The sequence below is a fragment of the Anabrus simplex genome, chromosome 6 (genome assembly GCF_040414725.1).
Source record: "Anabrus simplex isolate iqAnaSimp1 chromosome 6, ASM4041472v1, whole genome shotgun sequence".
NCBI lineage: Eukaryota > Metazoa > Arthropoda > Insecta > Orthoptera > Tettigoniidae > Anabrus > Anabrus simplex.
This window is the reverse complement of record NC_090270.1, coordinates 192586682-192611956: the sequence shown is the minus strand read 5'-3', so window position 1 is coordinate 192611956 and position 25275 is coordinate 192586682. Positions and strand designations below refer to the sequence as shown.

The 25275-nt window shown below is 42.1% G+C and overlaps 1 protein-coding gene across 2 annotated transcripts in view; it reads right to left on the bottom strand.

The window, feature by feature from the left end:
* NAAT1 (Nutrient Amino Acid Transporter 1) overlaps window positions 1-25275 on the bottom strand; it is a 108286-nt gene that overhangs the window by 71732 nt on the left and 11279 nt on the right. For both annotated transcript variants that reach the window (XM_067150129.2, XM_067150130.2), the window contains exons 2-3: window positions 12035-12106; window positions 8161-8250 (exon numbers count right to left, since the gene is read on the bottom strand). In XM_067150129.2, the coding sequence (XP_067006230.2) occupies window positions 8161-8250; window positions 12035-12106 (162 nt within the window). The remainder of the gene's footprint in view (window positions 1-8160; window positions 8251-12034; window positions 12107-25275) is intronic.

Sequence of the window (25275 nt, the reverse complement as noted above, 5' to 3'; positions counted from 1 at the left end):
AAGAATACAGACGATTAAAGAATGAAGTGGATAGAAAGTGCAAGATAGCTAAGGAAGAATGGCTGAAAGAGAAGTGCAAGAATGTCGAAGGTTGTATGGTCCTAGGAAAGGTAGATTTTCCATACAGGAAAATCAAGGAAACCTTTGGAGAAAGGAAATATAGGTGTATGAATATTAAAAGCTCAGATGGAAACCCACTTGTAGAGAAAGAAGACAAAGCAGAAAGATGGCAGGAACGTATCCAGCAGTTGTATCAAGATAAAGATGTAGATTATTTGGTTCTGGAAGAAGAAGAGGCTATTGATGGTGATGAAATGGGAGACTCAATTTTGATGTCAGAGTTTGACAGAGCTGTGAGAGGTCTAAGAGGAGCAAGGCACCTGGAATTGATGAAATACCCTCTCAATTACTGACTGCCTTAGGAGAAACCAGCATGGCAAGGTTATTCCATCTAGTGTATAAGATATATGAGACAGGAGAAGTGCCATCCCATTTTCGGCAGAATGTTGTTATACCTATTCCCAAGAAAGCCGGTGCTGACAAGTGTGAAAACTACCGCACCATTAGTTTAGTATCTTATGCCTGCAAAATGTTAACACGTATTATTTACAGAAGAATGGAAAGACAAGTTGAAGCTGAGTTAGGAGAAGATCAATTTGGCTTGAGAAAACATGTACGACCACGTGAAGCAATCTTGACTTCATGTCTGATCTTAGAGGATCGAATCAAGAAGGACAAGCCCACGTATATGGCGTTCGTAGATCTAGAAAAGGCATTCGATAATGTTGATTGGACCAAGCTATTTAAGATTCTGAAGGTGATTGGGATCAAATATCGAGAACGAAGAATTATCTACAATCTGTATAAAAGTCAGTCTTCAGTGATAAGAGCCGAGGGGTTTGAAAAAGATGCAGAAAACTAGAAACGAGTGAGGCAAGGCTTCTTTTTGTCCCCCCCCCCTCCTTTTCAGTGTTTACATAGAACAGGCAGTAAAGGAAGTCAAACGGGAATTTGGAAAGGGAATCACAATCCAAGGAGAGGAAATAAAAACCCTGAGATTTACCGATGATATTGGTATTTTATCTAAGACTGCAGAAGATCTCGAGAAGTTGCTGAATGGTATGGACAGAGTCTTGGGTAAGGAGTACAAGATGAAAATAAATAAGTCCAAAACAAAAGTAATGGATTGAAGTCGAACGAAGTCAGGTGATGCAAGTAAAATTATATTAGGAAATTAAGTTTTAAAGGAAGTAGATGAATATTTTTACTTGGGTAGTTTAAATAACTAACGATGACAGGAGTAAGGAGGACATAAAATGCAGACTAGCACAAGCAAGTAAGAGCTTCCTTAAGAAAAGAAATTTGCTCACTTCAAACCTTGATATAGGAATTAGGAACATGTTTCTGTAGACCTTCGCCTGGAGCGTGGCATTGTATGGAAGTGAAACATGGACGATAACTAGCTCAGAAATAAAGAGAATAGAGGCTTTTAAAATGTGGCGTTACAGAAAAATGCTGAAGGTGAGATGGATAGATAGAATCACAAATGAAGCAATACTGAATCGAATTGGTGAGGACAGGTCGATTTGGCTAAATTTGACGAGAAGAAGGGATAGAATGATAGGGCACGTCCTAAGACACCCAGATCTTTTTCAGTTGGTTTTTAAAGGAAGTGTAGGCGCTAAGAACGGTAGGGGTAGACCAAGGTACGAATAGGACAAGCAGATTAGAGCAGATGTAGGATGCGATAGTTAAGTAGAAATGAATAGGTTAGCACAGGATAGGGTGGCATGGAGAGCTGCATCAAACTAGTGTATGGACTGATGACTCAAACAACAACAACAACTTTCATGTGTGTGTACCTAAATATTGTCCGGCTCCATGGCTAAATGGTTAGCGTTCTGGCCTTTGCTCCAGGGGGCCCCGGCTTCGATTCCCGGCCGGATCGGAGGTTTTAACCTTAATTGGTTAATTCGTCTGGCTCAAGAGCAGAGTGTGTGTATGCTGTATTCATTAGAAATCGTCTGAGATAGGGCCCCATCCCATCCTCGCCTGTAGATCGTCTGCTAGAAAACGACCTGCACCAGGCGTCTGCGGAGGTCATTATTATTTATACCTAAATATTGGATAAACAGAATATGAGCTACTCGTGCGCGCTGTGGGTACAGATTAGAAGAGTGCATGAAGACAATAGATTACATGAAATGGCACGAGGCCGGCCGTATCGGCAACCCTTCAAACGCTACAGTGAAACGGTATTGTATACCACTTCCGACCGAGTCTGCTTATGTTCGGGTTTTTCCGTCTGTAATAACCTTTTGGTTGTTCATCATAATTATAGATACGTGCATGACATACTGAATCACAGAAAATCTATTTTTAATTCTGTTTTGCTAATCCACGCGAGAAAATAATTTCGATTTAGTTCTAGTCATTAACATAATATTCGACTCGTTGGCTGAACGGTTAGCGTACTGGCCTTCGGTTCAGGGGGTCCCGGGTTCGATTCCCGGCCGGGTCGGGGATTTTAACCTTCACTGGTTAATTCCAATGGCCCGGAGGCTGGGTGTTTGTGCTGTCCCCAACATCCCTGCAACTCACACACAACATATAACACTATCCTCCACCACAATAACACGCAGTTACCTACACACGGCAGATGCCGCCCACCCTCATCGGAGGGTCTGCCTTACAAGGGCTGCAATCGGCTAGAAATAGCCACACGAAATTTGATTTTTATTAACATAATCATTTCTGTTAACATAGTGAGAATACATTATTTAAATAATTTTGTACTGGAATTTTACATGGCTGAGGATATAATCTGTATCGGGGTTTAAGAGCCACATCGTGGCCGTGATCATTAAGGCGTCAAGTCTACATGGTGTGACACCGTGGTTAGCCAATTCGAGTCCCACTGGTAGGAAAATAATCACTATCAGAGTGTTGGCTGGCAGAGTAAGAGAGGTAGTGGTATTCAATTTCTAATCGCTAGATGCGTGTCAAAAGCCTCGATTCAATTCCAAACCTATCCGTAGTGTTGGTATGAAGTGAGGGTTGAAGACGCTTTTGATGGTGTTTAATCCGTTGGATGGCCCCTTGGTGTTATTCGACGGGAGTAGGTTACGGGTTTCACCTTCCCCCGAACTGATTATCATCATCGTCATCCCACACTTAAGGCTACTGCTCACGGTAAAATGTTTCGTAAAATTTGTTGTGCAATTAATTTTATAAAAATTTGGTGAAAACAAGTTGTGTTGCACACGGTAAAATTATTTTATAAAATCCGTTGAAGCATCGGGATGGCCATCTATGAACCCATTCCTGAACTAGGATGTGCATGTGCTGCCATCTATCGATAAAGTTTAAAACCAAGAATCAGCTGTTCAACTTACAGTGTGTTTGAGAGTATTGCTCCAACAAACAAAGCAAAATTCGCTGCTTTAGCTGCAGTTATATGTTGTACAGTGGTAGAAAGAAAGAAAATGAATGCCAGTAAAGGCTGGACTCGGGTTGGATGAAAAGAAGAGAAGGAGGTAGAGGATTGCTGTCCTTGGTCGAAAATTAGTTGAAGTTAGACGACCAGCATTCATTTAAGAATTCGGCGATTGTGTTTTCTGCCCCTCTTCTTATATTTCTGTTGTGGCAAAGTGGCGTTTTAACTTCGTACAAACAAGGATATTTCTGGTATTCGTCCAGTAAAACACTAACAGCTTCCTTAGTCCACCCGGATCCTGCCATTTTAGAAAGAAGTGTTTGTTTACAATCGAGCTTCACAATCTACTCACGACGTAGCGCCAGCATTCTTGTGATGTAAGCTTCGCTGATTGGTTCGTTTCATAAAATTAATTTTACGGAATAGAACATGTCCTATTTTACGAAACGTTTTATCAAAGGTTTTATAAAACTAGAATTTTACCGTGAGCAACAGAAATTTTATAAAATTAAATTTTTGTACAATAAATTTGACAGAAAATTTTACCTTGAGCAACAGGCATTAGACGCGCGTGTCACGCATGGGCTTCAAATAGGAAAACCTACACCAGGTGAGCCGAACATGTCCTCGGACATTTCTGGCACTAAAAGCCATACGCTACAACGCTTAAGAACGTTAGGACAAAATGCAAATTTTACACTAGAAAGGATTTTTTTAAATAATGAGATAGTCCGCAAGTCCTAAAAATGGGTCTCCTATATGGAAATACGAGGGCTGTAAATAAAGTAGTAGCAGGATATCGGGCATGCGCAAACAGGATATGGGAGCGGTCAGGAGGCGCTGTTGTCGATGTGTAGTGTGTATTTCACGGGCATCCTGTTGGAAGTTTTGTTGCTGTGTGGCGCTGAAGTAAAGAGTGACGATTTCACCGCTGTAAAGCGTATTTTCTAAAGGTGTTCAGCGTTCATGAATTAAAATCGAGGTTGCCCGTGGCAAAAATGTATCACAGTATTATCGATGACTACGTAAAGCCCGTGGCGAGAATGCATTACCGTATAGGACGGTTGTACAATAATAACAATTTCGTGTGGCTATTTCTAGCCGAGTGCACCCCTTGTAAGGCAGACCCTCCCATGAGGGTGGGCGGCATCTGCCATGTGTAGGTAACTTCGTGTTATTGTGGTGGATGATAGTGTTATATGTGGTGTGTGAGTTTTTTCTTTTTTGCTACGGGCTTTACGTCGCACCGACGCAGATAGGTCTTATGGCGACGATGGGATAGGAAAGGCCTAGGAGTTGGAAGGAAGCGGCCGTGGCCTTAATTAAGGTACAGCCCAAGCATTTGCCTGGTGTGAAAATGGGAAACCACGGAAAACCATCTTCAGGGCTGCCGATAGTGGGATTCGAACCTACTATCTCCCGGATGCAAGCTCACAGCCGCGCCTCTACGCGCACGGCCAACTCGCCCGGTGGTGTGTGAATTGCAGGGATGTTGGGGACAGCACAAACACCCAGCCCCCTGACTATTGGAATTCACCAATGAAGGTTAAAATCCCCGGGAATCGAACCCGGGACCCATTGAGCGGAAGGCCAGTACGCTGACCATTTATCCAGGGTTGGACAATGCGTCAAGGCGTTTCTTGCGGGTCGGAAGGAGACTGCGGGTTTTTATCGTACAGCTCGACCGTCCATTCCTCAAGATCAGTTTGACATCGTGAGTGGTCCCGTTTCAGTTGACCTCGGGAATTATCTGTAGAGGTTGGTCTCAGTCATCAAACGGTGTGGCACAACGAAATGTCTTAACATGAGGAAAATTGCGTCCCGTTGTGTTCCACATCAACTCACCAACGTACAGAAATAACACCTGTATGCACTGGATGGTGTCGACCTGGACATATACCGCACGGAATGAAACGGATTTCTGCAGCGTATTGTCGCCATTAACGAGACGTCGGCACGAACCTACGAGCACGAATTAAAGTGTCAATCGAATGAATGGCGTCGCCCAGGTTCCCCACGTCCACAGAAATTTCGACAGGAATGGAGTCGGGTGAAGCTTATGCACAGTTCCGTCCAAGCAGTGGTCTGAACAGGTCGACAGATTATACTGTGCTCCAAGTGAAGTAAAACAGTAAAGTGTTAGAGTATCGTACCACTTAGTGATGTTTGAACTCTTACAGTACTTAATTAGTGAAAGTATAAACGGCCTATGTTAACCAAATGCAGTGCGGTTCCACAAAATGAGTGCTCCGGCATACAGTGTGAACGTGAAAAGGATGAAAGGAACAGTGAATCTATTGACTGTGCTTAATATGTTTGAAATTAGTGTCGAACTCTAAAAATAAAATGTTTTGATTTTTTCTGGTTACTTATTGTTCAATTACTAATTTGTTGTTTGTCAGTTTAAAAGTATAAATATTATTTTAAGTTCAAAACCTGCAAAAAAGACGGTGTCATATTATATTTAGTTCACGAACTTCAGGCAACAGGGAGTTGAAAAGATAGTTTTGATTGTGTTTTTCTTTCTTTCTTTTCTGTGCTCATTTTATTAAACGACTGGAAATTATTATCTATGTATTAACTTCTTTTGTAAATACTAACTACCAGGGTGTTATTGTTACGCATGATGTGCGTGAGGACAAAGTGTTAACAATGACTACTGTTGCCAATTTCTGGAGCGACATCTGCGTCTGGCTATGCGGTGGCAAACATCCACGTTTATTGCGAGACGATCGCCCTCTAGTGTTGCATGACAACGCACGTTGTCATGTCGCAAAGGATGTCAAGCTGTCATTGCAACGGTGGCATGACTTGGAACACCCTCCGTACTCACCTGACATGGGTCCTTGTGACTTAGACCAACCTGTTTCCGAAGTTGAAGGAACCCCTCCGAGGCCGCCGATTTCCTGATGTGGTATCTGTACTCTGCGCAGTAGGACGCTCCGTCGCTGTCATTAACAGAGAACGCCTTGCCAACGGTCCCCAACGACTTCCCGACATTTGGCAGGAGGTAATAGATTTTGCGAGTTCCTACATTGAAGGAATGTAATGCAATTGTACTTACTAGTTCACTAAATATTGCGTTCTATCAATAATGCCACGGCTTTATTTATAACCCTCGTAGTTTAACTAATTCTTAAGAGAAAAATCATGTCACTCATGCGATATTAAACACCCGCTTTTGACTGTATTATGTTTGCTACACGGTGTTGTTTCTTAAAGGACGGCATGCGCAAGTTCAAGGCCGAAATATTCGGTGGAATACAATCGTAGCATTATGCTCGCTACCGGTCGAAGTTGAGCCCAGTCTAAACCAGTCTATTGCAGGATTCTAGTCCAGTTCTGCTGCGCCCAAAATCACGGTCGACAAGATAGGAATCCCGAGCTTCATGCGAACCGTGAGGGCGTTATCAGTCTGAGTTACACAGTGGTGAAACCGCGTCTACCTTGAGGAGACTGTAGCTGATAATAGACTAAAGTATTCAATTCCATTGTTCCAGTGTTCATTTACTACTTCAAAATTGGCTCATGCTGTCAAGAGATTATTTCAAGGAAAGCTCCTTGATGTTGGATCCCCAAGCCGTACTGCGATTCACAAAATTATTTTTAAAATTTTGGGTAAAGGAGAATGTTCGAGGTAAGTGAAGACTACGACTCACAGTGCTGCTACTGAAGAAGTTATCGATGCCATCGGGCATAGCCTAGAAAATTACCCTAGAAAATTTATTCTGCATCTTTATTAGCAAACGGGAGTTTCCTGCCGCTCTGTGCGAACGGTCATTTCGTTACTCGATGCCAGAAATGTGTGCAAAATTAAGGAAAGCAGTTCCATCATCTCTTTGCGTGACACGGATGAGTAGGCTACTTGCATTTTTTAAACTATTCTTTTTATTTTGTAAAAGTTCTAGATGCCTTTGCTGGCGAGACGTAGTGTTTATAGTGCACTATGTCTTCTGGTATGGGCTGTATCAAATTTGTTACTTTCATTGACCTGTCTCAGTCTCATCCCTTGGCTTTGACAATATGAAAGTGACTGAAGTATGAGTGATGCTAGTAATACCATTCCTTATGCAGCCAGTCCCTGTTATGAATGGTGTGAAAATCTGCTCGTAGGGTTGGTTGGTGCATGCATTTCAGTGGGCTTGGCAGACTGATATGTAATAGCAACGGCTGGCTCAGTGAGGAAAGCAACGGGAAACTACCTCACTCCTCATTTCCCTAGTACGCCTCTTCAGTGACGCCTAGGCTATTTATGACAGCTGTTGGCGGAGCTGCAGAGGATCAAACCAGCTTTCGAGCTGAATACCCAACATACATAAAAGTACTAGCCAATGACTGTAGTATTGAAGTTGTGACTTGGTGAAACGTGGACTCGTATTGTCGTCCGACACTGAGTACAGGATGGATGAGCCATGCAGCCTCCACCGCCCGCAAGTGGATTAACGTCACGCTAAAATATAGTTTTTGGCAACGTTGAAAAGGAGAAGGGGTTGAATTGGACAAATAGTGACAGTGTGCAAAGTGAGGTAAAGCTCCAGCATTTACCTGGTGTTGGCATAGAAAACCAAGGAAGACCATGTTCAAGTACTCCAAGCGGTGGTATTTGAACCTACCGTCACCCTCTGTAAGCTCAGAGCTTTTCGACCCGACCGATGAAGCCAACTCGCTCGGTATATGAGACAGGCAACCTGCAGTTCAAAAATTGAAACATTATGTATACTTGCCTTGCCCTGGGGCACAGTGGAGGCGCTGCTGACAGACGAGCGCTTGCTAGGCAGATCTTCCTCAAAGGCGATATTGTCCACTCCCTTGTCCTATGAACAGCAAACAAATACTTATCTCTATGGAGAGAAAATGTATTTTTGTTGGATAGCAGGAAGGACTGTGACATATGAAACTACTTGCAATTACAAAATACAGTATTGCAATAAAGGGTTGGTGATTTTTAGCACTTTGAAATCAGAAATTTAACATTTTGATTTGAACCTTTACATTTTGTAGCATTTATACATTTGCAATTTAGCATTTTATAGCATTTTGGAGGAAAAATATAATGTGGGATAATACTGCTAAACGAGTAATACCTTTTGAAATAACATTACTGTGAAATTAAAATAACGTTCATAAAAGGTAATAGTGAGATAAAAAGTCGATAAAATAGGTTGTGCATTTGATTTAAATTAATTAATATAGGTTAAATTAATACAGAGAAAAATAGAGCAGTTTATACAACTTAAAGCCTACCACAAAAAAAGAAGAGAGGTTTATACCGATGTGAAACTATAATAATAATAATAATAATAATAATAATAATAATAATAATAATAATAATAATAATAATAATAATAATAATAATTGTTACCGTACTTTTGTGGTAGGTAGAGGTGAAAGAAGGTGCGGGTGTGAACGGGTCTCAAACTACGAAATTAAAGTTAATGTAAAATTTAACCAGGTTATATTCTCTTTCCAAAATTCAGAAATAACACGAAAGACAGGTACAGAGTGGCAAGGCAATAAAAATACAATTACAATATTTACAGGATTTGGGTTTCGAGCCCCAACCTCACAATTATTGAGCAATTAGCCCAGTTTTACTCCAAACACAAGTTTCAACAGAGGGGCCGAAAACCCCATTCATGCCTAGGAGCACTTGCTCCAAATTACACAGTAAGGCCTCCTTGAGGCGCGCAGAAAACAAACTTTTCAAGAAAGAGCAACTTGCTCTCAAAATTCAGGCCTGTCAAAGGCCACACCTAATTCCACCTTCAAGCTGTCCTCTAAGGACATATACACAGGGGTAAAATACCCAACCTACTGAGGTCTATTAAATGAGAAGAAGGTTAATTACATGACCTCTAAAATAACAAGTTGAGAGGAGGCGATCTGCACTCCTAATGCATTTGTTTTAAAACCCTAATCTGGCTCTAGGCCGCAAATGCAAGGGCTAATCCCATACTAAAGAGGTGACTTAAGAAGGAAACAATTTACTTTACATTGAGGAAGAATCGGTTGTGAGAAATAAGTTCACCTCAAAACAAAATGAGTGGGAGCTCGAGAGGGTTAAGCACTCTCTATCCCAATATGTAGCCTTAAAAGATAATAGATGCTAAGAGTAGTTACATTTTAGGAAAGGTTACATGGTAGAAACGCTTCGGACCCGCCCCGAGAGTTAAACTGCTGAGCTAGCAAGAAAAGAAGATATTAAAAGGCCATTACCTTGGTGTAGAACTGCTCCCCGAAGAAAGAGGCGCTTCCCGCCCCCTGCTATGTACTTTACACACTGAACGATGGTACAGAAGTGGCGCAGAGACCCTAAAATCAGCAGTTTATATACTCTCGCGGAAAGTTCGAGGCGTTTCAGGAAGGAAAACACCCGCCCACAATCACTTTATTGGCTAGGGTACAGCAACATATCCCCTTTGGAGAAGATACACCTGATTGGTTAGAAATTAATTTTAAAAATTCGGGATTGGCTAAATACAAAACAAGGGGAAAGAAAAGGGTTAATATTGCCAACTTAAACAATGACGGAAAGAAATTTAGCAAAGAACAAACTTTTGAAATTAAATTTTCTCCAAAAAAGTTCTTTCACTTCGCACTAGGGTGCACCGTTGTAGTTCTTCAATAGTGTCCTCTAGAAGAGAAAGTTCAAACTTCTTACTACAAGCAAAACAAAATTACATCGAAAACAACACAGTTCAGAAACTTCAAAATTCAGAAACCTCAGGGTAACTTGAAAATTAACACATAAGACAAAGTTCAGACTTCTTCCAGTAGGGGAGTTTCAACTGGCGCAAAGTTTAAATAAGCGGCGTGGAGGTGTACCGCCCGGTACAATAATAATAATAATAATAATAATAATAATAATAATAATAATAATAATAATAATAATAATAATAATGTGAAAATATTAAAAAAATCTTAACTCATGCATGTTCATGAATCAGCAACGCTGCTGAATGAAATCATATATCTCAATATTTTGTTCTTTCATTCGTGTTATCCGGTTACTAACAATGAAATTGTACTTGCTGAAATATTGTTAAGCATCTGCGCTGTTGATAGGAGCCCAAATACATTGCAGAGCTCCTTGGGAAAACTCCTGGTGTATTTGAGCTTCTCTGCCAACAGCATTTGCAGGCAGTCTATACCTTTATGTTTTCTGCAGAATTTTTACCAGTTAGGAATAAAAATATTAATATTCTTTAGCAAAACTATCCATATTAACATCCCGAAATAATGGGATCTTTCTTTTACCTTCATTTAAAAATTTCAAATCTGTTGACAATACTCAGCCAGCAATGACAGGATTAAAAATCTTGCCAACCTCTTGAAAAAAAAACCCAATTTGTCGCATTTTGTACTGCTCAGATCTTATGTTGCACTTAAGCATACACTCTGTAGACATGCTTTTCATTTCGTTAACAGCAACAGAAATAAATGCTCATGTCTATTTTCTTTCTCGCTCTTACTTCTGCAGTTCATCCCAGGTAATTCTGTGCATTTTCTATGTTTTAACGTGCCTTGCTTTGAGGTTAACATCCCTCAGTTTCAGGAGATCCGAAATTAGAGAATTAGAGTATTCTATTCTATTCTATTCTATTCTATTCTATTCTATTCTATTCTATTCTATTCTATTCTATTCTATTCATAAGAGTCATTTCACGGAACTTAGTATAGTATTTATTGAAGAACATTACAGGCTTTCGGCCCAAATACATGTTGCCGTTACAAAGAGAAAAAGATAAAAAGTTATTAACTAAATCTACCATGTGGACGCAAAAAAAAAATTCTGGACGCTCACATGGGCGGATAACCGGGCCACAAGCAAGCGCCACCCTTAAAACATAAATATAAACTAACTCTACTATGTGGACGCTTACATGGGCGGGAAACCTATCCACATGTGAGCGCCACCCTTGTAAGTACCTTACTGACCGGTCGTGCCGTCCCCGCCCCCCCCCCCTCCCTGGTGAGGAAAAAAGGAGCCGCCCTCCCTGGAACGGCACGTCCGGCTCTCTACACAGTTGACAAGGCTATATCCTCGCCAAGCCCGTTTGATTACAGGCACCCGCGCGCTGGAATCCAGCACCCCAGGCGCCCCGTCTCTTTCTCTCCCTCTCGACTACCATCTATTCACCTTTGTCAACAACCTTTGTGATAGGTCTGCCCTATCCCTCCCTCTTGTGTCGTTCCCTCCCTCCGCCTTCCCAAAATAAATAAATAAATAAAAAATAAATAAATACATAATTAAAATATATACAAAGTCCACTATGTGGACGCTCATATGGGCGGAGACCAATCCTCATGTTTCACGGAACTTGATACGCGAGGATTCAAATCATAGGTAGCACAAGAAGTCAAAACATATAAGTGCAACCCTTTTGACGGAGCATATCCTTGGACACGGACAGCTGTATGTCACTGCCACGTCCTCGACGTTTTGAAGACATAGGAGGTGAGATAATGTTCCCAGGAAACAGAGTTGTTTGTGAGGAGAGAATCTACGAGTAAATAAAACATGTTTTTAAAATATGTTGCCAAATTTTTGGAACGGGTCACCTAGTATTTAAATACTGAAACACTGTGTATACACACCTTGCTTTGGAGAACAGTGGAGTGCTTGTTAGGCAGATCTTCCTCATAAGCGGCGTTGTCCACTCCCCTGTCCTGCGAACAGGAAGTGAATTCTTATGTTTAGCGGGTAACAAACAACAGAAATGGATATGTAACCACCTGAAATCACAATGTAATGCAATCATATTGTCGACACTTCTTTTCTTCCTGCCCTTTTCTCATTTTCTTGGGGTCGGCACTTTGTTTTGATTTATCCCAGTTTCACGGCCAGATGCCCTTCCCGACGTCAAGCCTATGTGAAGGGATGTATTCACTATTACGTGTTGTATGTAAATGAAGATATGTATTAAGACGAACACAAATATCCAGCCCCCGAGATAGAGCAATTCAGCAGACAAACTTCAAATCCCCGAGCCAGCCGAGAATTGAACCCAGGGCCCTCTGAATCGAACGCCGGTACGCTGACCATTCAGCCAAGCAATCGGAATAATCATATTATCGACACTAAGGATAAGAATTGTAAGTTCTGAAACATGTCAAATATTCATCAGAACTTACGCACCTATATTTGTTCAGACCTAAACAATGCCTTTCCAGAAAAGTGTTACACAAGAACCTCGTTTATCCGGCCCTCATGAATCCGGATCTCCGGTTTATCCAGATCGAAAATAATAAAATTTATTTTTACTTGTACAGTATTTCTTTTACTGGGGTCGACTTTTCTTGAAAGTATTTTCTGCCAAGGATAGTTAAGAACAGAAATTGGAAATAATTCGGCCACGGTGTATCAAAGGTACCGTCCCGGCATTCTCCTGGAATTGAGAATGGGAAATCATGGAAAACTATTTCCAGCACTGGCGAGGTGGGATTCGATCCCACGCTCTTCTGATTGCAATGTACTACTAATTCACTGATGGTGAATTCGAAAATGAAACCGGTGGTCCACTAGAAGAAACAATGACTCATGGCGAGGCAACAATGCAGCTGGACAAACTGATGACCTATTTAGAATCCTAGACTGCAACCACACCGGCAGAACTGATGTTAGTAAAACGTTTTCGTGATCGTGCTGTGCGCAAACGCTATACAAATGTAAAACAGAAAAACTTACACATTATTTTAGTACATAAATCATAGTCGTAAATGTAAGAAAAGTGTTCTTATACTTTTTTGTACAATTGAAAAAAGGTATTACTGTACAACTTATGTTAATAAATTATATAACATGTACTATATTTGGTTTTTAGTTTTATCCGGATTTTTGATAACCCGGATCAGTTCCGGTCCCACTTAATCCGTATAAATGGGGATCTTGTGTACTACTATTGAAATTACATCACGAAAGAAGGCGAGACGTGACACTGTGTTGAAATTTCAGAAAAAACATGACAGTCGTAACGCTAACGTACGGATCCGAGTTATGGGACTTAACATCAACATGTTCGAAGCACGAAGAGTTGAGACATCACAGATGAGGTGGATTCGACTTCTAGCAGGGAGATCACGACGGGTACGATGCGCATTCGTATCCCTGAAACATCACTATAAAATTTGTCACAAATGGAACATAATAATTGCTTTTGCACATATCAAGTGAAAAATCTGCGACAAATTAAGAAATACCGTCGTTATTTGAAAAATATGAAAACATACTTAAGGCTTGTAGACAGGACTGGTTTATGTCGCACTCCGCTGCTAGTGCCGTCTTTTGTTACTTTCTTCAGGTCCAGGGAATGGGAGTGCTATGTCTGTGGATTCTCATTATCTTTGTCCATATGACTAGAGCGGCCAGTTCAAACAGCAAAATGGAGGTCAACAGAAAAATAGCATGATCCCTGGACCAATAAATATTTTTATTTTTGTTCGAACGAAAGTAGCTCGATCCCTGGACCAATAAATCACTAGTCCATAGAATTGTTCTTATGTACATTGGCCACACCATTTTGTCGCCTATTAAATATTCCATATCGCGATACAATTCAGGAAATGATGTCATTGACAACTGAAGCAATGAAACGAAAGCAAAGAACTTCAGTGAACACAGACATCACACACGAAACTGTTGAAAGTGTAAGACAAAAGACATACGTGTGTCACTGTGAGCGTAACACCAAATGTACTTGTAAAGTAGTAAAGTACGTATAAATAATATTCTCCAAAAATCAAATATTTCTTAATTTGCCGCAGATTTTTCACCTGATATGTGTAAAACCAATTATTATGTTCCATTTGTGACAAATTTTATAGTGAAATAAAAGCTCTTTGAATTTAATAGATGTTTTACGTCACACAGACTCAGATAATGAGCTAGAACTGGGAAGGTAAGCAAGTGGCTGCGCGGTTTGCATCACGTAGCTATCAGTTTGCATTCAGGAGATAGTGGATTCGAACTCCACTGTCGGCAGCTCTGAAGATGGTTTCTCGTAGTTTCCCATTTTCACACCAGGCACATGCTGGGACTGAACCTTAATTAAAGCAACGGTCACTTACTTGCCACTTCTAGCCATTTCCTATCCTCTCGTCGCCATAAGTCCTATCTGGGTCGGTGCGACGTAAAGCAAATTGTAGATGAATGGAAAAAAAGAAAAAAGGAAAAAAACGACCATGGGGTATTAAGGCAGCCCCCGTGCTTGGCCCAGGACAGCTGCAGGCGCTCAGAGCTGAGACTGAGCCCTGAATAGAGTTGCCAGGTTTTATAAATGCCAATATGGGACAGGTCATGTCGACACCAAATTACGACATTTTTCCAAGAGAGCACTGAGGAATAATTTACTGTACTAGGTATAATTACATTGTTGCCATCGATGCTTTCACGGCCCGTACTTATAGACATGATACTGTATGGGCTTTTGGGCTTATGCCGTGTCAAGAAAATACGTTTCGCAGAGAACTGTGCTCTGCCTCATCAGAAGAAAATCTCGACCAACGACATTAAAAATATAGACTGCTAATCTGATGGCCATCTTTGAATCTGCTTGAACCACTGGCAGCCATGACACTTGTAGGCAAAAGATATGCTTATTTCCTCTGAATCTGCCATAGAAAGGCTCTGCAGAAGTTGTTGTGTGATGGAGTACGGTCTTTGAGAAGGTGCGCAAGGTTAAAATGAATAAATCAATAAATAAATAAATACATAAATAAATGTAGGCTATGAATTCAGTCGAATGAAGACAGGCGAGGTTTGACCAAGAGAGGTCCGGTAGAAATATTAAAGTTGTAAAGCTGGTAGGATACCGTATGTGGAAGGAATGCTACACTCAACCAGGGGTCAGGTGTTCTCAACTTTAGAATCTGGGGTTACCCCATTTAGTGGCTCCTTACGACAGATAGAGGATACCGTAGAGATATTGTACACCGCAACCAACGGACGTCTGTGCTACATGTCGCACAGCAGTTCTTAGAAAGTAGTCATAAGTAGCAAAAAGCATAAAACGTAACAAACCAGACAAAGAAGCAAAATTAAAAAATTATACCTGAATGACACTGAAGATATGTCATGAAAAGGCAGGGTATCTTTCTCTACGCGTGTGAATTCCTCAATGAACTGCTGTACGTATAACATGTCTTTCTGTAGTCAATGACTTTATTGTTAGTGCATGACGCCGAATTATCCATTCTTCTACATACGTAATTCTCGTTTTAACCAAGCAAATGCTCACCATACTCACTGCGCTTATTTCATTATAACATCAATGCAACATTAAGCATGTTTGAAAATGTCGTGTTTATTCTTAAATATATCTTTAATTTGCATTAACGTATAATCTCATCAATTCATTGAACTGATAAGGGCTAACTGTCAAGACCAAGAAGTGGCAGCCGCCATGACAGTTGCAGGCAAAAGTTAGTTCGCTGTGCTTCAACCAGGGGCGCTGTAACGAGTATGTTTAGCAGTCTATATATCTTTAATGTCGTTGATCTCGACTGTCCACGGGAAAGGTTTCTTAAACAATGACTACGCCACGTCCGGGGAGCCATCTAGTGACACATGAATGTACCATTTCCACTTCTATTACAGCGTCTAAATTTCAAACTGTCATTGTTCAAGAAGCCTTTCTCGTGGACAGTCGAGATTTTCTTCTGATGACGCAGAGCACAGTTCTCTGCGAAAAGTAAAGAATTTCACCTTATTTTCTTGACACGGCATAAGTCCAAAAGCACATACAGTATCGTGTCAATAATTACATTGTTGGCACAAAGTATATTACAGTATTTCGCTGTTTCATTTTCTACACAAAGAGTTTAAAACCCGTATTTTTATTCATTCTTAGCCTTTTTTCAATATTGTGTAATATTTTAAACTATCTCTTTTCATTCTCGACTCAGTTTATAACTGTTAGGTTTTTCAGTCTGCCAAAACTAATTTTGTTTAATAAATTTCTTGTAAACTATCTGAAAAAATGAATGCTAATATTATTATATTTGAAATAGAAAGAACTTAATGAAAATAGAATGGCATGTTTCGTTCTGGAAAGAACATCCTCAGATTCTGTCAAGTCACGCGCAGATATTTATGTTTATTTCTGTTTAACTACTTATGAACTTGAAATCTTGTACTTGTCTTAATGAAGTCCTGGAGGAAAAGCAGGACTTTATTGAGATAAGTTTCACAAGTGATTTGTTTAGATATGGAGGAAAAGTGTGCCCAGTATGCTTTTAAAACGGGAAAGTACTCCAAGTATTCCCGTATAATACGTGACCCCTGCCAACCCTAGCTCCGAATGAGACAGTGAGTGAGTGGAAAAGAGAAGGAGCGACACATACTTTTTCTTTGTTATTTGTTTTACGTCTCACCGACACAGATGATAGGTCTTATGGCGACGATGGGATAGGAAAAACCTAGAAGTTGGAAGGAAGCGGTCGTGGCCTTAATTAAGGTACAGTCCCAGCATTTGCCTGGTGTGAAAATGCGAAACCACGGAAAACCATCTTCAGGGCTGCCGACAGTGGGGTTCGAACCCACTACCTCCCGGATGCAAGCTCACAGCTGCGCGACCCTAACCGCACGGTCAACTCGCCCGGTGGGACACATTTTATGAGATAAAGAATTCTAGCTGAGGCGTATTCTGTCAATGCTAGAAACATAAAACGTGACTTTCCGCTGTCGGATCCGGCGTTTTGCTTTAGGGTTTTAAATACATGAGCGATATGCCGTAAAATGGAAGGTAGGAGATACGTAGTCTACTGTCTAGAGGCTGCCAATGCTTGCTCTTGCAATGTACGCGTTGTGACAGGCTAATGTTGTTTTCTGGCTTCCCAAAATCTACCATACATCCCTTTATGATATCGTTTGCTCACTGCGAAAGTCGATAGCATAGCCAGAATCGGCCGTTGGAGGGGGGTAGAAAGAAAATGAAATGGCAAATTGCTTTTAGTGCCGGGAGTGTCCGAGGACAAGTTCGGCTCGCCAGGTGCAGGTCTTTTAATGTGACACCCGTAGGCGACCTGCGCGTTGTGATGAGGATGAAATGATGATGAAGATGACACATATACCCAGCCCGCGTTCCAACCATGTTTAAAATTCCCAACCCTGCCGGGAATCGAACCCGGGACCCCTGTGTCCAAAGGCCAGCACGCTAACCATTTAGCCATGGAGCCGGACGATCGGGGGACGGGGGGGGGGGGGTAATAGAGTTACAAAATGATGATTGAACACAATGAAGGTGGTTGTGAGTGTGTGATGCGCGCATGCAAAGCTTGTCACTGATACAAGTGAATTGTGTTGATATTCACGTTGTAGGAGACTACAAAGTGTACATTCAAATACAGAACAAGAACAACACGATCAGGATGAACAAGTTAACCGTGAATGATACGTTCAGTTTGCAATATAAAATCGCAACTTTCGGGGCTTCTTAGAAAATAGATTCAACAGATCTGTTGGTTCTACAATTATGTCTCTCAGTGTTCATTTTGTTTATTATTTATTCTCGGTTTCTGTTTATTTTATTTTTGTAAAATTTCTATGGGGGTGGGTCTAACCCCCCAGTAAACCCCTCTCCCCCACCTCCCTTGTCTACGGCCCTGGAGAAAGTCAACTCTTACTTCAGAGTTTCTAGCAGCCTTCTTTCTGATGCGTTTTTAGAGACGACGCTGGGCTTTCTTTGGCATGATTTACATGATTTTTAACACCCAGAGGTACCTGTTCATCTTGTGCTATACATGTCGTGTGAATATTATTCACAACTGACATAGACATTAGTGGAAGTTTCGTTCCACTTCATTCACATCTACGTCGCAATGTCTTCACTGTCCAGGTACAACTTCTCAACTCGAAGTCTGCTAATATGTTTAAAATTTGGCCAACAGCCCACTGACTAAGCAATCGCACCCTTTTAGGTATTATTGCATTGTCCAGATACCCTATTATTTTCAGTACATGTAATGCTTCTGGAAAATGTTGATTACAAGCTCACCAACTGAACTTACTCCTCAAACAATTGCACCGAGCTCGATAGCTAAAGTCGCTTAAGTGCGGCCAGTATCCAGTATTCGAGAGATAGTGGGTTTGAACCCCACTGTCTGCAGTCCTGAAGATGGTTTTCAGTGGTTTCCCATTTTCACGCCAGGCAAATGCTGGGGCTGTACCTTAATGAAGACCACGGCCACTTCCTTCCCATTCCTAGACCTTTCCTATCCCATCGTCGCCATAAGACCTATCTGTGTTGGTGCGACGTAAAGCAAAAGAAAAAAAAAATTGCAAAATTGAAACCTACAATTCTGTGACCAACAATATATAACTTACCGGCGAAATGTTTCACTGTCCTTTTGCACATCTTATCTTCATGTAATAGGAACTGCAATGTGTCCTCTGATAATATACATACATTACACAACTCGATGAACCGAGAATGTCCATTATGGAACTACCTACACATTCCAGGCGGGTTGTGTGACACATATATATACAGTACACAAACTGGTCTAGAGCCTTACAGTGGGCAAACGTACTTTTTGCGACGAATCAACAGTGGTCGTAATGGGGACGAAACGTGCAGTAGGAACCACACGCTTGCCACCACAAACGAAACGTTGTTTCTTATCTTATCATATGTGATCTACTCGTAACAGTATAATGGTTAACCGTCTACCGCCGAGTTCGGTAGCTACAGTCGCTTACGTGCGGTCAGTATCCAGTATTCGCGAGATAGTGTGTTCGAACCCCACTATCAGCAGCCCTGAAGATGATTTTCCGTGATTTCCTATTTTCACACCAGGCAAATGCGGGGACTGTGCCTTAATTAAGGCCACGGCCGCTTCCTTCATACTCCTAGCCCCTTCCTGTCCCATCGTCGCCATAAGACCTATCTGTGTCGGCGGGACGTAAAGCAACTTATAAAAAAAGAACGAATTATCACTGCCAATGTTGAAACCTCTACGGATTCTCCCGTAATGCTGGGCAGATTATTTCATCAACACATAATACGTACGCGCCGAGTAACAATGAAATGCAGTACCTTCAGTCAATTTCATACTATGCAAAGAAATGTTGTAGATATTAACAAATGCCGACAAGGTTGGACTTCCATTTTATCGTGACGTGCTAATGGGCCATGTATACTGATATCCTGCACCTGCCTACAGTGAGTCAAATTGAAACACATACACTAGGAGAAAGCTTGTTTATTCGAATTCAACGAAGAATATAATTGTTATTTTATTTTAGTCTTATTCTGGTTTAAGAAATACACAATTCTCTTCTGAGGTATGAAATAAATTAACTCATATTTCTTAAAATTAACATGTTATTCATAAACATGCATGGAACAGGTCAAAGTCAGGTGATTCTTTGCCAATGTGTAATGCAAAAAACCCGTACAGCTCTTTTCAGGCACACCCCCAATAGAGGTGAGCTGCATGCATTATTTCAACCACGTACCAACCCTCCTGCCAGTCTTTAATTTCTGGCAGTACAGGGACTCGAACCCGGGCCCCCGAGGACGGCAGCTAATAACATTATCCGTTATGCTACGGAGGCGTACGCAGTCTGTAATAAGACAGTGTTTTAAAGTAAATAATTTGTAGGATATCCTTTAGCACTTTTAAGGCCTTTTAGAGTGTTAGGGATAGATTATATCCACTTTTCTCAATAAAATGGATCAATGTTCTTCCATTCTTCCATAAAACATTTTTCAGATCATCCTTGTTCGAAATCTGGTATTTTCTTATGGCTACTTTCAAATAATGCCATAGATGTTCTATCACTTTTAATTCTGGTGACTCTGAGGTGTGTCCGCCTCTGTGGTGTAGTGGTTAGCGAGAGGCCCGGGTTCGATTCCCGGCTCTGCCACGAAATTTGAAAAGTGATACGAGGGCTGGAACGGGGTTCACTCAGCCTCGGGAGGTCAACTGAGTAGAGGTGGGTTCGATTCCCACCTCAGCCATCCTGGAAGTGGTTTTCCCACTTCTCTTCCAGGCAAATGCCGGGATGGTACCTAACTTAAGGCCACGGCCGCTTCCTTCTCTCTTCCTTGCCTATCCCTTCCAATCTTCCCATCCCTCCACAAGGCCCCTGTTCAGCATAGCAGGTGAGGCCGCCTGGGAGAGGTCATACTCCCCAGTTGTATCCCTCGACCAAGAGTCTGAAGCTCCAGGACACTGCCCTTGAGGCGGTAGAGGTGGGATCCCTCGCTAAGTCCGAGGGGAAAATCGAACCTGGAGGGTAAACAGATGATGATGATGATGACTCTGAGGTGTCCCGAGTACTTCTGGTTAATTATACAGTAGCCACATCCTTATTTTCTGCAATTGGCTCGTCGCACCGACACAGATAAGTCTTACGGCGACGATGGGATAGGAAAGGCCTAGAAGTGGGAAGGAAGTGGCCGTGGCCTTAATTTAGTTACAGCCTCAGTATTTTTCTGGTGTGAAAATTGGAAACCACGGAAAACCATCTTCAGGGCTGCCGAAAGTGGGGCTCGATCCTACTATCTCCCGGATGCAAGCTCACAGCTGCGCGCCGATAACCGCATGGCCAACTCGCCCGGTGGCCACATCTTTACTTCATGAGCTTTGTGCTGCAGGTTGTTATCTTGGCAATACTTAAATCGATCAAGTATTCCAAGATTTTGAGCACTAGGTCGTAAATATTCTTTCAGTACATACAGTATAAACATGTTAATCCATTGTCTCGTCACTCCACTAGCTGACATGCCTCTCCAGACAGTTACACTACCTCCACAATATTTGACACTTGGACGTAAATTGCTAGGTTTACCCTCCTGTTTGTTTCTACCAAACTGGAATAATCGTTTGATCTCTTTATAAATCGTCTGCATTATGAACATCAAGATTCCGACATTCGTTCACAACAGTACATGTCTTTCATTACAGTAGATATTCCCCATTTCAAACTGTATGTTACACAAACCTAAAACCTGGAAGATTTCACTTTCTAGTCCCGCGTCTTAACCCACTTGACCGCCTTGCGCGTAAAGCGGTATGCTCTGTGGTCGCCGATTATATGTCGTACCGGTACCTTCTTTCCTTGCACGGTATGGGGTCGTGGCCTCGACTTCCAATGTGACGTTTTCAATTTTATACCACTGTTTATTGCGTGTTGTCTGTTTGATGGCCTCCACTTGTCAGTGTGGAGAGCATTAACAACTACTTATTCCTAGTCACATGCACAAGATTGCTTCTGTCTACCTCTAGCATGGCTCTGCTAGCAAGAAAAGTGCACCATCTAAACTTGGCTTTAGGCTACCTTTCGCTAGAAAGTAACTTTTCTCTTAAGTAAAGAATAGTACCTTTTGACTATTTCACAAAGATAAGTTAACTGACTATTGGTAAAATTTAAAATAGGTGTCTTACATTTTATATTCACCTTTGCAGATCTCTGAGGGTTGGAAAAGAAGTTGATGATGATACTTGTCGCTGAAAGGCACCTAACATTTGAGGTCATCAGCCCGGAAAAGAAGTAGTGGCAATATGTGCATATATACGAAAACATTTATTGTAGAACCAGCATACTTCTACGTTTAATTCTCTTGAATATGTTGCACCCGTTGCCCGATGTGTGCAATGCGCAGGGTACTAGTAGCGGTGTCGCTTTTTTTGATGTCCGTAACGGGGCGCCCTGCCACTTGAAGTATGGCGTCTCGTGTATGGAAACACTTCTCTCGGAGTGGTTCTTTTAGTTTGGAGGAAGAGACGGAAGTCATAAGGACTCATGTCCGCCCAGTTTCCAAACGCATCCGCATACAATCTTGCTCGCCAATGCCCGCTGTCACAGTGTTGCTCCTGTGAGGGAATTGTGGAGATTTCGTGGAGGTGGGAGGTCCTGGAGCATCCACCTTCTTCACCGGACATGAGTCTCTGTGATTTCTATCTGTACTATTAAATCAACTCCCTTGTAACACTGAAAATCCATAGCCTGTTTCCAGTCACTAGACCGGGCCAGGAATGGAATGAATGAAGCCCCATCTAGCGGCGAGTATAGGAAATATGCCGGCTGCTGAAGCCTGTCGCACTCCCCGGGGGCAATGATAAATGACTGACAGGGGAAATGAAATGTTAATTGAGAGTGTTGCTGGAATGAAAGATGACAGGGAAAACCGCAGTACCCGGAGAAAAACCTGTCTTGCTTCCGCTTTGTCCAGCACAAATGTCACATGGAGTGACCAGTATCCAGCGGTGAGGCCTTGTAACATTATTGCACGTATATATTTTCTTGTTTTTTAAAATCGTAAATTTAAATTTTCAATAATTACTGTAACTTTGACTGAAAAACGCCTGTTTCGAGAGTTTTAAAATGAAAAGTAGGCCTATTCCCCCATCTTCGTTTTCTTGTGTCCTATTTTTTAGGAAGAGGTAGAGTGTCGGGGACTTCCAGATGATGAAAAGAAATACGAGGTAGAGGGGGGGGGGGGGGGGGAGTTTTGAAGAAAAAGGTGGAGGGCGGAGACGGGAGAGCGAACGTAAACGACGTGAGTGGATGAGCGGAATTGGGTAGCTTGACGCATGCACCCCCGCGGTGCGGCGCCGAGACCCATATTCCCCGCGTTCGTCCCAGATCAAAATGTCAAAGGACCTTTTTTCGTTACACATCTACAATCCGTATTTATAGGTATTAAGTTATTTCCCGAAAAGATTTTAAACCAAAGTTTTCGAGGGATTCTGCGGGAGGGGGGGGGGGATTTTGCTGGGATGTTAAAAATAGGATTCAACGACCCAAGAAACATAACGTAAGCCAATGAAAATAAACTACCGTGAATTTTTCCGGGTAAGGTCCCTAAATGGTATCTATTGACTGGACTACTAATATTCCGCACCTTCCACACATCTAGGAACGGGTACGACATGTTGCGGGGGATTACACTGAAGGCCTGGAGAGGCATCGTGGTTCTACAATAAATGGTTTCGTATATATGGATACGTTGCCAGTACTTTTTCCTAGCCCTCTTAGACTTAGATTGTATCTAAGGTCTACTAGTTGCTTTACGTCGCACCAACACTGATAGGTCTTATGGCGACGATGGGATATGAAAGACCTAAGAGTGGGAAGGAAGCGGCCGTGGCCTTAATTAAGGTACAGCCCCAGCATTTGCCTGGTGTGAAAATGGGAAACCACGGAAAAGTATCTTCAGGGCTGTTGACAGTGGGATTCGAAACTAATATCTCCCGGTTGCAAGCTCACAGCCGCGCGCCCCTAACCGCACGGCCAACTCGCCCGGTTGTATCTAATGAGCGGAGTACAGCAGTTGAAATGAAAATATTGTGAAAGCCAATAAGAAATGTACATGTACTGTTAAAGAGATTTCAGAGCTGAATCAGCAGTGTTCGAACCTGTATCTCACAGACAAGGAACTTCAGATGAGGTACGTAATGTTATGGCAGACCTGCACTTCACAAACCACTAGTATGCACGGTATTTACACCCTGTGGGTGAAGGTGGTAGAATAATATTCACGGTATCCCATTTCTGTTATTTTGATTTTGTATACCCTTTTTGTATATAAGTAATCTTACGGTTTTCTTTTCTTTTTCCGCTATTGGTTTTGCGTTGCACCAACTCAGGCAGGTCTTATGGCGACTATTGGATAGCACAGGACTGAAACTGGAAAGGACCGGGCGAGTTGGCCGTGCGGTTAGGGGCGCGCGACTGTGAGCTTGCATCCGGGAGATACTGGGTTTGAATCTCACTGTCGGCAGCCCTGAATATGGTTTTGCGTGGTTTTACATTTACACATCAGGCAAATGCTGGGGCTGTACCTTAATTAAGGCCACGGCCGCTTCTTTCAAACTACTAGGCCTTTCTTATCCCATCGTCGCCGTAAGACCTATCTGTGTCGGTGCGACGTAAAGCTACTAGCAAAAAAAGAACCTGGGAAGGAAGCGCCCGTAACCTTAATTAAGGTACATCCCCAGCGTTTGCCTGATGTAAATATGTAGCCAAATCGATAACGCTCTCATAGAGCATGGCCGAAAGAAGTTACTTCGCCATGCTAAAACTTCCCGTTCACAGCAGAGCAGTCCAGTATTACAACAGCTATCAACAGTGGTAATATAGCTCGTTACCCTAATCCAGGCTGATTACAGTGATCTTCGTGTAATCCTACTTGTTGTCTGTAATTGAAGCTCATCAGTCGCAGATGAGAGATCACCTGTTCTCTTTCTCAAGAGTTGATAATGCCGGCCGCCGAGCACGAACGTCACTGGTGGTGATAACTGCACTTTACGATGTTTTGTTTCTGACAGCCAATACTTTCCATTCACTCACAACCTTGGTTTGGTATGGCATTGTCTTTTAAATTCTGTAACACAAACATTCGCATTCTTCTTTCTACCTTCTTGTAGCTAGTTAGAGCCTCTTCAAAACTTCAAATAAAATTAAAGCAAAAATATATCTTAGATTGGATCGTTAACCAGCAAATTATAGTGATTGAAGTGATCATCGTCATCATCTGTTTACCCTCCAGGGTCGGCTTTTCCCTCGGACACAGCGAGGGATCCCACCTCTACCGCCTCAAGGGCAGTGTCCTGGAGCTTCAGACTCTTGGTCGGGGATACAACTGGGGAGAATGACCAGTACCTCGCCCAGGCGGCCTCACCTGCTATGCTGAACAGGGGATGGGAAGATTGGAAGGGACAGGCAAGGAAGAGGGAAGGAAGCGACCGTGGCCTTATGTTAGGTACCATCCCGGCATTCGTCTGGAGGAGAAGTGGGAAACCACGGAAAACCACTTCCAGGATGGCTGAGGTGGGAATCGAACCCACCTCTACTCAGTTGACCTCCCGAGGCTGAGTGGACCCCGTTCCAG